General features: G+C 40.1%; 1 protein-coding gene across 4 annotated transcripts in view; it reads right to left on the reverse strand.

Annotated features, from left to right (window-relative positions):
- Nucleotides 1-211: 211 nt before the first annotated feature.
- Nucleotides 212-16813, reverse strand: part of LOC108930991 (pituitary adenylate cyclase-activating polypeptide type I receptor-like) — a 43845-nt gene continuing 27243 nt past the window's right edge. For 3 of the 4 annotated variants that reach the window (XM_018746541.2, XM_018746533.2, XM_018746558.2), the window contains 9 exons: nt 16154-16251; nt 15863-15995; nt 14140-14293; nt 12754-12814; nt 11997-12066; nt 11446-11537; nt 3216-3345; nt 1694-1735; nt 212-1196 (listed from right to left, as the gene is read on the reverse strand). In XM_018746541.2, the coding sequence (XP_018602057.2) occupies nt 975-1196; nt 1694-1735; nt 3216-3345; nt 11446-11537; nt 11997-12066; nt 12754-12814; nt 14140-14293; nt 15863-15995; nt 16154-16251 (1002 nt within the window). In that variant the 3' untranslated portion in view covers nt 212-974. The remainder of the gene's footprint in view (nt 1197-1693; nt 1736-3215; nt 3346-11445; nt 11538-11996; nt 12067-12753; nt 12815-14139; nt 14294-15862; nt 15996-16153; nt 16252-16813) is intronic. The other variant, XM_018746550.2, reaches the window with a different exon arrangement.

Consider the following 16813-nt stretch of genomic DNA (forward strand, 5'->3'; position numbering starts at 1 on the left):
TATTGGCTCTTTAAAAATCTGTAAATACTCCTCTAGAACACAGGGAGTATTTACAAAAGCTGTTTTGATCATTGAAAAAATACACCTTTTCTCACTCCAGGGCCAGAATTACCTTCACACAACACAATTACAGAAGACCATAAAGTCCACATTTCCGCTGCTTGTAGGTCATGCAAAAAACCCCTTCTTTTTTCCATTTGTTGTGTATGATTAGTGTTTGGCTTTTTTGCTGTTTAACAGTATGAAACACATGTTTATTAAACCACAGTGGCAGTGAAAGAAAAGCAGCTTATTGGACCTACCCATCTGGATTCCATCATCTAACTCGCCTTTTGGCTGCAGACAAGACCTCCCCCTGGATAACCCAAAGGCCACCTGGCGACAGCAGTCTCAACGGGGCAGGTGTGGCCCGACTGAAGATGCTCACAGGCTGAATGTTACCCAAGGTTCAATAGGGTGAGTACGGCCAGTGAATATTTACACTCATTTTGCACAACCCCCTTTTGTTTGCATCTCCTTACGTAATGCACAATCATCCCACATAGCTAGCTAAATAGCTAATTAGTGATAAATAGAAATTTCTCCACTCAGGTAATTTTAACGGAAAATGTTCTGAAGTCATGCTGGCAATGAAGTACAGAGCTAGAAAGCCATAAGACCCATTTTTCACACACTGCTTCTTGTCTTCTATGAGCAGACACATAATGATGTGACAACGTATTATATTTTTCCCCAAGAAAATGAGAAGTAATGTCATGGTATATACAACAAAATAACCATAATACCTTTTTGTAGGTACATTTCAATTGTCTTCTTTTTTCATGATACTGGATTGATATGCACTGGGAGTGTGCCACACATAGATGTTTTGGGGTGAGGGAGTGAGTTGGGGCCCTCAGGTTGAGGGTGTGGGCAGGGGGTGTGGGGCTGGGGGTTGGTTGGTATGCAGAGGGGAGTGACAAGCGCCAGACGATTCAGATGTTCAGGTTGGCAGGTTCAGGTTCAGGGTCTCCGCCTGCAGGCTGGACATGCGGATCTGCGAGCTGCTCTTGCTCAGTATGGAGAGCTGTGTGCCCCCGTTGACCCCACTGCTGGCCAGCGAGGGATGCCTCTGCTTCAGGTCCACAGCAAAGTACCGGTTCACGGTCCAGCTCCGCCATTTCCTCTTTATCTCCGATTGCACCTTTAGGCAGAAACTTGAAAACGTCATTTTTAATGTACTTAGCTGTAAAGGTACACGACTTTCTTTTTTCTTTTTTGACATATAGCACCAAGACTGAATTAGTGGTTTCTGATTGTTCTTGTGCCTAGAATAAAATTGTACATTTAAAAAATTATATACTATAATATACTATATTGTAATAATTGTGTATATTTAAATTATTATATTGTATTATATATTTAATTTGTGTGTAGTACTGGTCACTTGATAATCTGGCTAACTATTGAGCCTTTGACTTTTACGAAAAGCATAAATTTACAGTAAGTCAATCTTTTGGCTCTTATTGCTGGCATTGCATGAAACTAGTGCTTTAACCTTTGTTAAAGGTTCTATACTGTATATATATAAATTTTGACTGCGACATGTAATTTTTTCTTAATCAAGGTAATCAAGGTGTATGTGCAGTACGGCCATATGAGCATGGTAACGCAATGTGAAGAGTGGGAAATTTGTGTGATTAAATTAACTCACCTCTCCATTTAGAAAACAGTAGAGCACTGCCACCACAAATCCCTGCAGGGAGACACAAGAAGGGATTATAAATTTCTCAACAGATTTAAAGACTTTTATACAAGTAATAGGGCTTTGATAATTGCTGTTGCTCATTTTTATGGGGTGTTTCTTTTTATTTACATTTATTTCCTTAGCTGATGCTTTTCTCCAAAGCATCGTACAATTTTCAACTACTCTGAATGATTTACCAATTTGTACAGCTGGATAACTTTTACCGGGTTCTCCGGGATAACTACCTTGATCAAGGGTACTATAGCTAGAACTGCGATTCAAACCTGAGTTTTCGAAGTGCAAGGCAGCAGTTATAACCACTACACTAGCTTCTGCATATTATTAGGAAAATAAGAATTATAATTATCATTATATATAATTATATAATGAATTATGTTATTATAATTATTGCAATCACAATCTAAAAATCAGAAAAAATGTACATGTAAAATTTTCAGAAAAGTATTTAATATTATGTATTGTGCTCCCTGACCTTCTACAAAATATAGATGAATGAAGTTTCAACTAAGGCATTTTTCTTATCAGATACAGACTAGACCTTGGAGCACAAAATCTGGACCAAAAAGAGTCCCAGGTTTGATGTCAGGCTTTCATCTATTGGTTAATGATCATACTGGCTAACGACCTTTCTGCTAATGTCTTGTCTACCATGGTAATTCACTAATTTGACTCATTCCCCACCTTACATCTTCTTAGCATTCTGCCAAGCCAGCGGCCCCACATGGTCCCAGAGTACCTCAGAGTTCTAAAGGCCCAGCAGCCCTTGGTCCAGACTCCCTTCAACCAGTCAGCAGGCAGTAGCCCTTACCCTCAGCCATTCAGATTTATATAATCTAAACTTTTAAATCAAAACTGAAGCTCTGCTCTACATTTTCTCTCAGGTCCTGTTTTAAGCCACAGCTGATCAAGATCAAGGCAAGACTTTGGTATAAGAATTAAATTTAGGTTTGCAAATTTTTCTAGCAAAATATTTTTGTCAGTTTAAGATCTATATATATCTATTGGGCAAGTTCTTATTTTTTGTTTGCTTGTTTGTTTGTTTAATACTGTTAACAAGGTGTAGACTTTGTCTAAATTGGCTATATGATTACTTTAAGGGTGATAATCCACCATAGGTACAAAAAGCAAGAGACACAACTGAGATATTGTGTTTGACAATCTGGACAAAATTTGGGGTCATCTACCAATGAAGATTTTTTTTTGTGTATTTTCATGACACTTACTATTACACAGTCTACTGAAAGAAAAATGTTAGCCTAATTTTAATTTGTATGCATATCACTGCTAGCAACATGGATGTCGCCGCTTGATTAAAATGCCACTGAATAAGGTCACTAAAAAAATGATAAATCTTTAAATATGCTTTTTTTAAAATATGAGTGTTAAGTCCTTTGTGGCTTCATTTAGGAAAATGACAGACAGTGTAAGTTCTTTTTTGTTATATTCCAGTTGGCAAAGCAATGCTTACTTGGAAGGATCCGAGGCCTAGTTCGAACACCAGCCTCTCACGTTTGCTGACATCCTCAGGTGAAAAGGCAAACACGGTGTAATGGATTCCAAACAAGGGGATGAGGAGGAGAGTGGAGCGGGCCAGCCTCCTGTCATAATGACACACACACACACACACACACACACCAGTTAATGAGACTACAGCAAAAGGTGTATGGCAGATGAATGTATTTTACTTTATTGCTCTTTTACTATTATAAAAGCATCACTGTAAGCACATCTAGTATCACATTCTCCTTGAAGTACTAGAGTTTAAGACTGTTTTAGTATCACAGGAGCGTTCAGAATTGCTGTTTACAAAGCAATATAATGACACAAATGTCTCTGGTCAAAGCAGTGGTCAAATAAAGTGACAGAGAACAGCTAGAATTGTATTATTCTTGCATTTTAGGTCTATCTCCTGTCATCAGTTAAAATGACTAACTGCTGTACAATTTGAAAGGTGTGCATGACCTTCACAATATATGGCACTTGTTTGAGATACACTGAGTCATACAGCTTAGTGAAAATGAATTTTTTTGTTCTGCCTAGTCTTATTTCTATGGACCTTACAAATGAGATTTCATCTTTTATAACTACATACACTGATAAGAAAGAACAAAAACTGAACAAAATCTGTCTCCAGTATGAACAAATGATTTCACCTGGCTTTTAATGCTCTGCCATCATTGCTGCTATGGCTACTTAAAATAATAATCAAAAACATTCACTTTTAAATGATAATTACAATGAATGACTGGTGAGGGGATGGATGTAATGAAGAGAAACTCCAGTTCGGACCATGACAGTGCAAACTATTGGCCTTCTTTCCAAGCAATTTTGTCCTTCCCATCAAAAGACTGCCGTTTTCCATATCATATAAAGCACCACAGTGCACTATACACACTTCCATTTATAATACGGCACCTTACATTTGTTTAAAGAACTGAACAGCAGCGTACATTTTTAACTGCAAATAACACAGACAGAGATAGAGATAGATATAGACAGAAGAGTAAAAGACACTAAAGAGATAATAAACCTGCTAAAGGATCATAATCTCATAGATTATGACTAATTCATTACTGTTCCTTGTGTAACATCACAGCCTTTTCCATGTGGGACTGCTGCATCAAATGCCTTCCAGGCATATCCTGAATCATACATCACTTTAGAGAAAAGTATCTGCCAGATGAATAAATGTAAAAGTGAGTGAAATGCTACACAAGGGACCTGTTTAAGTTCCAGCTCCAGGTCAAGAGTGTGAATAACTTAATGCTGTCCACAGACCCCTTTATTCCTCTTCCTACTTCCCATACCAGTCACCTTCAACACAGCAGAAGTTCAGCAAATGTCCTTCCTAATTCTGGTCCTGCAGACCCCATATACGTTATTAAGTTATATAAAGTATATATAAAGAGATAAGACCTGATCAATAACCATTAATAATGTACTTAGCAGAACTGCTGCTTGAGAAGTTAGGACTGGGTATGGTTTCGGTCACAAAAACCACATGTCTTGATTGTGCTCCTCTCTGTGACTTGCCAGCCATCTTGCATGGTAGCAGGGCCACCATCCATCGTCCATCAGCAGTGTGAAATGGTCATGTCGCGGTCATGCTTAGAATGAGCCTACCAACCTGGCTCGCCCGAGATGTGTTCCACTTACAGGGTTATGGCAGAAAGCTCTGACATCTTGCACGACTGATGCGTAGCCTGCGGGGGCTGACAGAGGCATTTCTGTATGCAGCTGCTGGACATGACAAAAGCCAACAGCGGTTTAGTATCAAGGACACAGGGCCCAGGTGCCACATGTTACAAGGACCACACCACCCAGGGTAGAGAGTGGTGGGTGGACATGACCTGAAACCAAACACTGCGTATGCACAATCACAGCGATCAATGTATGCTGAGTGCTGTACTAAAGAAGCTTTCTGAACATGTAATGTGAAATGACAAGGAAAACAAAGGAATGTTGCGTTTAGCTTTCGTAATGTGTGAACAAACACTGGAGGAAAGTCTTTCCACTGGGTGCAAAGCTAACATATATTTGGCTATGAAAACAGGATAACAAGACTGTGGCTGAGAGTGAAAGGTTATACAGGCAAACTGACAAAATTACAGATATGCATGTGCCTTGATGTCAAATGTTTGTTATGATGCCGAAAGTTGTAAGAAGCACTATCCGTGGAAATTGGAGGTAAGTGATCACAATGCCAAGTTTACAATTCAATTCACACACATACACAGTCCGAAACTGCTTGTCCCAAGCAGGGTCGCAATGAAACAGAGCCTAACCTGGCAACAGAGGGCACAAGGCTAGAGGGGGAGGGAACACACCCAGGAGGGGATGCCAGTCTGTCACAATGCACCCCAAGCAGAGAGCAGGACCAGATCAAACCAGCTGTGCCACCGTGCCCCCTCCCCACTGATTCACACATACACACACACACATCTTCAGAACCGCTTGTCCCATACGGGGTCACGGGGAACCGGAGCCTACCCGGCAACACAGGGCGTAAGGCCGGAGGGGGAGGGGACATACCCAGGACGGGACGCCAGTCCGTCACAAGGCACCCCAAGCAGGACTCGAACCCCAGACCCACCGGAGAGCAGGACTGCGGTCCAACCCACTGCGCCACCGCACCCCCTATCCCACTGATTCAGTTCAATTCAATTTATTTTTATAGAGCGCTCTTCTCATGCAGTGACACACAACTGCAGACCGAAAAATAATCAGGATAGACTATATTCTAAAAATTAAAGCCTTAATTCCAAAGAAATTTGCACACTTTTGTATTTTAAATTACATTGATTTAAACTGCAAATGAAATACCAGTTGAAGAAAAGAAATCACAGTTGAAACTTAAAGAAGTGGAATGCTTATTACTGTGCTAGAACTGTAAATGCAGGAAATAAATTAACTACTGATCACAGGAGAAAAGACTTTTCAGTCTCCATTGGTTGCTTTCATACACTCATATGCAAGAAATATTAACGGAATAAGCACAATAAACCCTAAAAACTAGGCACAGCCTCTCCTTTAGAGAAACCACAGCATTGCTTCTCTGCTGCTAGGCAGTTGTGATTTTCCATCCATCCATCCATCCATCCATCCACTATTGATAATGAGGTGATTATTAATGATATTATTAGTAGTAATTACAAGGTTGCTGTGGTCCAGAGCCTATTCCCAGAAGAATTAGGTGAGAAACAGGACACACCCTGGAAAGGATGTCAGTCCATTACAGGGTAATCATATACATTTGTTCATTTGTTTGTTTGCTCATTTTCTTTCTCTCTCTCTCTCTCTCTCTCTCACACACACACACACACACACACACACACCTAAACACACAGACAAAAAGGTCATTTATAGCCACCAATTCATCTGTGGACTTTGGACTGTGGGAGCAACGTACTGTTATTTGCACATCTATACAGCAAGGTATTCTTACTGGACTAATTCAGGGTGGTCCCAAATCAAGGGCACTTAAACCATGGCAAGAACTAAATTCAAACTGACCGCTCATTTACTGTGTTTTGATTTGGCAGTTGTACACTCCTTTTGTAAGTACAGTTTTTGTTAATGCTTCTGCGATATGCAACGTTAGACTTTGAGAATATCTTTAAGACTGAGGGGTCATTGAAGAATAAATTCACTGTAATTATTTGTGTATTGCCTCAGTTTTTAAATAAAATTTGATGACTGAAAATGCAAACAAGATGCACAGTAAAGATAAAAATGCTGTTCTTCTCATGCCAGCCATGGGGTGTCAGGAGGAGAAAGACATGCCTCATGTAATTTCTTTGTCTTCTTCCAGGGAGGACAAAGTCAACAAAGAAAGGATTGCCAAAGTTGTGAAAAATGGTAGTAGTACACACAAAGTTGTCATCTGAATGTCAAAAACTGAAATAACAAACTGAGAAAAAATATAAGTATTTCAGCATCAGATGTTTGTGGATAGGGAATAAATAAGATCCTAATCTTCACTGTGTTTTATGTCACAAAGATTTGGCAAAGGATGCCAAGAAACCTTCCACACTTAAATGCCATTTTAAATGCAAACACAGGCAATTTGTTGGCAAACTCTTTGATTTTTTTAAGAGGAAATCCAGGAAACTGAAACAAAAAAGAGGATCCGGGATTTCATTGCTTTTGGCAGTGAAAATGCTAAACCCACAAATCACTGTTGGTTGCAAAGAGTGTTAAAGCTTATACTGTAGTAGAGAGCTTGTTCAGTCTTGTTGTAAATGTAATGACAAATATCCATCTTGGGGAAAAAAACTCAGAAATCAATGCCATTGACAAGATACTCATTTGGAACGATACTAATCACCGATGAATAACAGTCAAAACTGAAGATGTGGAATGCCACCTGTTACCTTGACTACATCACTCAATACTTTATGCCTCAACTTCATGAGCCTGCAAACATGACAGTCAGTCTTACCCTTGTGCCATGTGTCAGATATGAACATTCATAGGCCATACATGATGACTTTCTTTTCTGTAAATCTCAACTAACCAGCACATAATTAGAAATTATGCCACAATAGCACACCGAGTAGCGCTGCTGGCTCATAGCGCCTGGGTGGTGCAAGAGGACATGAGTTTGATCCCTGCTTAGTGTGTGTGGAGTCTGCATGTTTCCCCTGTGTCTGTGTGGGTTTTCTCCCACACTCCAAAGACATGCTGTTCAGCTTCATCCATAGTGTGTGACTGGCAGAGAGAGTGTGTTCCACTGATGTATGGATGAGTGACCCATTGTAAGTAGTGTATCTAGCAGTGTAAGTCACCTTAGTGAATAAAGTGTGTGGGCTGATAACACTACACAGTTTGTTGTAAGTTGCTTTGGAGAAAAGTGTCTACTAAATGAATAAATATAAAATATTGAGTAACAAAGCAGCTTGAACTGACTTCGTAGAGTCTCAACCAGCGTGTATAATGCTCTCTGCCTACTAGATGAGCTTGCTCGCTTGTGTGTTTCTGCCTCTTTGTTCCGGTGTCTCGTTTTCCAGCCCAATGTCTTCAAGTCTCTTTGGTTAATTTTCTTTAAAGTCCTACCACCCTGTATCTTCAGTTAGCTGTGTTTTGCCGCACTCAACTTCCATGTCCACACAGCATCAAAGGCTCATCTTTCATATCCAGAGACAAAACTTGAGTGGATCAGAAATCCATTTGCAAACATGAATCCAGCTGATGCATTTAGTGTTGAGTTTCCAGCAAGGGATGTGGATATTCTTGTGGAGCCTCCTTCAGATGGAGCCCTAAAAATGTTGTTTACTGAAAAAAGCTTCATGAACAATCTGAGCAAACATTGTCCTGAAGCATCTGCTGCTTTGGAGTTGCGATACGTGTAGCTTTCCAGATTTAATCCAGATATCAGTACCATGATATCTCATGAAAAACATTGGTGCTCTTGACATGATCATCTTCATTAACCGTGAACTTTTTGAAATGTTAAGATTTTTGTAAAAAATATTAGTATTTTCACATAAATTCAGTAAAACAAATGTGGTGGTTTCATTTAATTATTTTAATTGTAATCCTTATAGCAGCAACTGTGTAGAAAATATGGAATATTAGGTGAGAGGGTTAGGTGAGAAGTGAGGAGCTGTAATAAAGCAGTGAACTGCAGATATCAAGGTGAAATTTTGAGGTTGACATGGACATGTACACACTGACTGAAACCACTTGTCTCAAGTGGGGTCGCGGCGAACTGGAGCCAAAGCTTGCAACACAGGGCACAAGGCTGGAGGAGGAGGGGACACACCCAGGGCAGGATGCCAGTCTGTTGCAAGGTACCCCAGGTGGGACTCAAACTCCAGACCCACCAGAGAGCATGCAGAGGCCAAACCTGCTCCACCCCCCCATGGTTTATATGGATTATACATTTAACTATTGTGTACTTGTTTATTTTGCCTGATATGAGATTAAATTAAAGCAAAGCAATAATTCAGACACATTGAGGTATTTATTTACCTAAAAATGCCTTAAAAAAATGCCTTAATGACTTGACCATGCTGGTGACACAAAAGTAGCCTAGAATTATTTCTTTTTAACATTAGCAGGGAATTATGCTGCTAACAGAGAAATTGTTCATAAGTATGTACTGCTTGTAATACGAGGAACACAGGAGATTTACTGTAAGAGCCGTAACCAGACCTACTTTCTCTTTCATGTTCTATTCAGAATTAAAACCAAAATATTGCTTTGCTTTCTAATCAGCTCTTTCTGTAGATTTTAAGTTCCTTGCACTGTGGATATGTGTAATATTGAAATCTGATTGGTTTCTTTTCACTAGTCCAAAGTGATCAGACTTTAAACACAACTGATATCACTCGCCTCTACATTGTAGATATTTGGTTTAGAACACTAGAAAACTTTCTGTTTCCCATCAAGCTTACTCTCTATTGTAACGACCCACAGGGGCAATACCCCTACAGGCCAGAGGAGGCACCACTCAGTGCTGCTAGCCCAGACCCGTGCACCTGTTCACAGTCTGGTAGTTGCTGAGGTATAAAACGGGCAAGTTGTGGAGGATAGATTGTGGATTCTTAATCAGTATTTCTATTGCGCTGTCTTAGCTATCATTAGTTCCCTGTTTTCTCAGTTTCTTCCACAGGTGTTTATGTTCCAGTCCCAAGTGTCCGTTCTGTCTTCTCCTGCCTCTTGTTCTCCAGTCCTGGCCCAGTGTTCCAGTCCGGTATTTCGTCAGGCCTCCGTGTTAAAGTCATACTCACAGATTCAGGTTTCTCTTTCACCTTTGTGCAAATAATTTGTGTGTCTCCTTGTCCTGCATTCATTGTTTCACTTCTACACTCTTCTTTACATTTTGTACTGTGCACTTATAAATACATTCTGTACGTGCAGTCATTTTAATTTTCGTCCATCCATGTTCGGACGTAACAGCAACGCGTGTCCGTGTCGGACTCCCATCTGGATGCTACCTCTATTAGTAGCCTTACTGACAGTGACAGACAAGTGTGCAATTTTCAAAAAAGCTGGCACAGTAAAGTACAGTAGACCTCTAGATAACAACCACACTGCTTAACGACCTTTCAGCTAATGGTAATGTTACCATAGTCCACCATGGTAATAAATTGATTTGGCTCATGCACCACTTTACTTTTTCTCAGCATCCTGCCAGTTCAGCTGCCACACATGGTCCCAGAGCACCAGGGTTCAAAAAGGCCCAGTGCCCATTGCTCCAGGCTACCCAGACTCTCCTCAATCAATCAGCACACAGCAGCCCTTGCCCTCAGCCAAATTTATGTAACATAAACTCTGTAGTCAAAACTGAAACTCCCCTCTGTTTCAAGCCTTACCTGATCATCATCAAGGTAAGACTCTGGTATCTATGTTTTTTTTTTTTTGTTCCCACTTCATGTGTAGAGAACATTAAATATTCCCTAATAGAAAACTTTCTGTACTACAACCATATAGCAATGTACTACATATTGGAGAGAGCTGCTAATGCCACACCTCCAGACTGTAATATTATAAATAACCTTTTTGCAGCTTTTCAAATGTTTACAGCTTGAACTAAATCACAAAATTTCTTCATGGGATGTTTCTGTTGTACATTTGATACACTAGATAAAGGAACAAGGCATGATCAAAAGGCATAATGAAAAAGAAAGGACTGTCAGTATGACAATGTGTCATGTAATTTTTTTTCTTTTTTTTTTTTTTCTCTTTAGCCGTACAGAAAAGGAAGCTAAAGACATACAGAAACTTTTGAATGTTGCATAATATTATAGGAAGACACTGGAACTGCAAAGCAGCCATAAATAAAATAAATATAAATGAATAGTCTGACAACAGTCTTTGCTTCTCTTTCCCTTTTAAAAGAAAAAAAATGTTTTGAATGCAAATTAAAGTTTATTGTTGGACTTCCTAAATATGAAGCCACTGTTTAACATAATAGTCTTATTTTAGAAACAGATAAAATGAATGTGAGAAATGGGAAAAGTAAAAATTTTCAAATAACAGAAGAACAAAAAAAAAAAACAGTACCACGATAACTCAGTGTTTGTCCCAGTGGTGTGGAACCATATCAGAGCGCTTTGGAGGTCAAAAAAGAATCTTAAAACCAGATGTGACACTCAGGTTGCCCAGAATATGAAACCCTGGCTTAACTGTGTGAATGATCCATTATATTCTTAATACAAATTATATAAGTAATTAAGTAAGTTTATACTTACAGATAGATGCTGGATTCATTGCCTCCTATGTCTGGTGATTGCAGCTTTTGAACCAAGATTATTATGATTCCAATAAAGAGGACAAAATTTATCTGGAAAGAAATAACATCCCATAAAACTCACAGAAATTGTAATAATGTATTGTATTTCCCTTTACTCTGACATGTATTCACAAGGCATCAGGTTAAATTAATACATGGAATGTTAATTCAGGGTCATTAAATATTGGGGTTGTTAAGAAAGTGGATCTGTGAAAACCCCAGCAGTTTTCCTTTTGAATTTGTTGTACATGAACATCACAAAGTTCAATTTAGTTTTATAGGCACAATTCTCACACAGCAACACAGAGCCCTGAACAAAGGATCAGAGACATAATACAAATAAAGGATTGGCTATACATTAAATTATTATAATACAAATATTTATTATTGAAGGTATAAGTAAGCCAGGTGGCCACGGGGAAAGGAAGAAAAAGCTCCCAACCAAAGGCATAGGAGGAAAAACCTCTGGTGGTCCAAGTGCCAGTGGCTGCCCACCAATTCACCACTTACCATGATTGAGGCGACCACAGGCCCCTTGATCACCCACCAGAGGGCAGTATTGTCATTCATGTCCCAGCAACTAAAGGGGAGGAATCAAAATGGAATTAGAGTTTTATAAAATGCTCATTCATTGAGAGTTTTTCAATTCAATTTATTTTTGTAGAGCACTTGAACACAGGCATAGAGCGAAGAAACAAATACATCAGACAAGGAAACAAATAAGATAGTTGACTACAGACTAGCGTAACACATTGTCAATGCTTTTATAAAGCTATAAGTATGCCAGGTGTTTGCATTTGTGGTGTGGTCGTAGGTGTGACAGCAAACCTATTTGTGTAATAGGTTGCTTATTTTAATAGCTAATTTTCAATTCAGTTCAGTTCAATTCATGTTTACAGAGTGCTCTTCTCACAGTGACACAACGTGCTGAGCAAAGGATCAGAAGACATAATACAAATAAAAGGTTGGTTATACATTAAATTACTACAATAAATATATTAGTTATTAAAGCTATAAGTAAATTAACTGGCCACGGAGGAAAGGAACAAAAAACTTCCAAGTGAAAGTTGAGGGAGAAAAAAACCTCTGGAGGTCCAAGTGCCAGTGGCTGCCCACCCCTCCTGGGCATTCTAGATTAAACAAGACTTTCAAGCTTTTAGGGACTAAAAGCCTCTAAAACTTCTAAGCTTTTTTCTCAGTTTTTGTTTGATTTTTTTCCATGGTGAGACCCAAATTCCATAGATGACCACACGTGAGACACTCTTACCCTGTATCATCAAAATGAAGCCTCAGTACTGCCCAGACTGTCACACAAACTGTGGGAGTTCCTGCCGAGCAAAAAAGTTAATTGCTTTACAGATGACGAATGAACAAGGTGACAAACCACCTGTTTTTGTTCGCCGTGAAACACTGTTTGTACGTATGAATGAAAATGGTCTGTATATTTCTTATTGTGAATTGTATACAGTGCTGCTCGAAAGTATGTAAACCCAACAAGAAACGTCATTATATTTTTATGAAATAAGAAAATAAACTTATAAAAATCTAAGTGTTAATGCTTAAGCTTATGAAATTAATAAATTATTATGATTTGCACGCTTAATTCTAATTACCTACTTGGTTTGACCAATGCAACTAGGGGTCACTTATTTTTCCACCTGCACTGTTTCCGTGTTTCTACTACACACACAATTTCCTCTAAAACAACATAATACAACTGGTCATTACACACCTATTATGTCACATGAGAAAGACTGATCCTCACTAAATAGCCATTTCATGGTAAAACTAAAGGACACAAGGAGTTCACACACTTTCAAGCAGCACTGTATGTGTGTGTGTTAGTGGGTGTGTACCCCCACAGGTTTTGTATTGTGTTGTGTTGGGACAAATGAAAGCGTGGCTGAAATAACCATTTCGTCATAAAACTGGAGTGTCTAGTGTGTTACAGTATTTTCCAGAATTGAAGTGAAACACAAGTTGTATTCTTTTTGCATCACACACACATTTTCAGAACCGCTTGTCCCTGATGGGGTCATGGGGAACCGGAGCCTACCCGGCAACAGAGGGCGTAAGGCCGGAGGGGGAGGGGACACACCCAGGACGGGACGCCAGTCCGCCGCAAGGCACCCCAAGCGGGATTCGAACCCCAGACCCACCGGAGAGCAGGACTGTGGTCCAACCCACTGCGCCACCACACCCCATTTTTGCATCATTTCATTTAAACAAAAAATAACTCAAAGTGATTTGTTTTCTTAAATGTTAAAAAAAAAAAAAAAACTTTTAAACATTTCATTGTATTTGCAGACTTGGTAAGAAAGCACTGTAAAGGCTGTGCCATCTTCCAACACAAGGTAGTAATTTTTCACCTGAATGGTCAGTTAATTAGGGAAATGAAATTTAAATTGTTAAAAAATAAGTATTTAAATATTTACAGTGATTTACAAGAATTTGTCACTGGAATCTCTGCTCAATTAGTTTTGTAACATGCAGATTAATTTTAAAAATAACTCATAATTCTAATGAATGGCTAATATGGCATAGCAGTTGAACGATGTTCCATCAAGGAGGGCTATCCCACAAAAATGTTTTACGATCCAGTAAGTGAGCAAAGCAACCCCATACGAGGGAAGGTATGTGAGTGGGAACCTACCCCATCCAATGATGGTGTACCAGTAGAAATATCTCCTCTCTGGAAAGAAAGTCTCCACCAGCAAGGTGAAAAGGTAGAGACCCTCAATGAAGAGCCAAAAGTAGTTGGACATGACACAGTAGTGGAAGAACACCATTACTGCCTTACATGCAACCTGAGGAACCAAGCACAAGCAGAAGGTACCAGTCATTCAGTGATACTATCCTTCCCATTATTCATCTAGCTAACACTTCCCTCCAGAGCAAAGCAAAGCTATCTACAATAATTTAAACATTAACAGAACAGGGTACTTTTTACTGTTTCTGTTCAGGAAAATAACTCAAGGGTATTGCAGCAAGAGGTGGGATCCAAACCTGCAACCTGTATCCAAAGGTAGAAGCTTTTGCTACCTCCTGGCCCATTCAGATACTGTGGAAAGTGTGCTCAGCTACCAGGAAGAAATTACTAGGGTATAAAAGGGTCACCATAGGGATAATATTCAGAGACTTTTTGGCAATGCTGACCAGATACTGATATGATCATGTGGAGCTAACAGGATGATTTCCTGCAATGGACCTATTCTGTAGCTCTTAATGGAGGCTGGTGGTTACCCAAGGATGAGGGAATGACACTAAGCATGAAGAAAAGGCTTGATGGGATGCCTGACATTTGCATTTCATTAAGGGTCCACAAAGGGGTCCAATCCAACTTTAAAATAATGTATTAGTCACTGATTTCTCAATTTGACATAGGGTGTATGTGTAACTTGTGGTGTGTAGGAAGCAATGTCTGATAATGAATAAGGTGCATTTTGAAAGCACAGGACAATGCATGCACACACACACACACACACACACACACACACACACACACACACACACACACACACACACTCACACACTCACACACAATGTCTACAACCGCTTGTCCAGAGTGGGGATGTGGCCAGCAGTGCAGGGTGCCAGGTCGAGGGGGGGACACACCCTGGATGGGACGCCAATCCATCACAAGGCACCCCAAGCAGGACTCAAAATCCAGACCCACCACAGAGCAGGCCAAAACCCACTGTGCCACCTTGCCCCTTGCCCCCCCATAGCGCGACACAGCTTAACTCATAGGTCAGTGTGTAACTCAGGGTGTATTTGAAGTGAAGGTCTATAATGTAAAAGTTACAACATGTACAAAGGTAAGGTCAATACTGACTAACTTTCTGCGTGCAACAAAAAACGCTTATGTTGTCTAAGGCTGCACCTGGCTGACCTGAACCATGAAAACTTTCGTTTGCATTAATTCATTACCAGAAGCTCTTCTCCAAAATACCTTTCAGTTCATGGAATAGCAAAGTGCATCTTGCAGCAAACAAAGAGACATGCAAACATTGAAGACCAGCTCATCTGCTAAATACAATGGTTTTTGCAGATTGTGTGAGTTGCTGCCCATAAAACTGATGGTCATACAGGAGAAGAAAGACTGATGATGGCAGATGGTGTTAAATGTGTAGCTGTTAAGATATCACACAAAGATGAGTCTGATACAGCTGTGCTGTGAGACTTATTGAATGATGAAGGGAACTTTTCACCAACTCTGAGGGAGAGGGGGAGCTCCTTCTGCCACATCGCAACTAAACTGACATGGTGGAGCGCACCACTTTCGTTGGAGCGTAGAAGACTATCTGGCCCTGTACATATTGAGTGCAGGCTCTTTCACTGCCATGCGTGCAAAGGAAAGGGAGCATCTAACTCACAGTGTGTACAAAGCAGTGGTTGCTGTCTTCCTCCGCATACAGCACCCCATCCTTTATGAATACAGAGATGGCACGCAGGATAAATGACACAAACAGGTTCATGTGGATGAAGTTCCTGGTGCAGTGAAGTTTTCTGTGTGAGAGAGAAAGATGAAATGGAGTTTAATTATAAGTACTCAAAGTTTTCCCATAGCGTACTGCTGTCAAGCATGAAAATTCAAAGCACTTCTGCTTTGTTACCTCAAGAGAGCAACATCAGCACAGTGGATGGAGTGTGACACACATTCTCACCTGAACCTGCAGAGGATGACCATGGCGGTTGTGAGGGACACAAGCGAGGTGCTGTAGCCCACCGTGTACAGAGCTTTGACGGAGGCGTAGTACATGTCCTGTAGCAAGCCGGGGCACACATAGCCACGTAACATTGTAAATAAGATTTTTTTTTTCTTTTTCACAGGTTTAATGGTTTTTGAAAAATTTTCTTTTAAATCCACTCATATGAAAATGTCGAGATGATCAGAGTTTAACTGGTCTTATGATTGATTCTGTTAATTTAACTTAAATAGGTCTTCTGTAGTTTTGTTCACACACACACACACACACACATTTTCAGAACCGCTCATCCCATACGGGGTCACGGGGGAACCGGAGCCTACCCGGTAACACAGGGCGTAAGGCCAGAGGAGCAGGGGACACACCCAGGACGGGACGCCAGTCCGTCGCAAGGCACCCCAAGCGGGACTCGAACCCCAGACCCACCGGAGAGCAGGACTGCGGTCCAACCCACTGCGCCACCGCACCCCTCTAGTTTTGTTCATTTCTAATTTATTTTATTCTGTTTAAAATGTCAAAAATATTTCTGTTCATTGTTGTATTTTCTTTATGCATCGCATAGCTGACATCATAATGCTGTTTGGAATGGCTTTGCTTCAATATACTCTGTAAATGCTA

This window comes from Scleropages formosus, chromosome 17 (assembly GCF_900964775.1).
Source record: "Scleropages formosus chromosome 17, fSclFor1.1, whole genome shotgun sequence".
In the NCBI taxonomy this organism is placed as follows: domain Eukaryota; kingdom Metazoa; phylum Chordata; class Actinopteri; order Osteoglossiformes; family Osteoglossidae; genus Scleropages; species Scleropages formosus.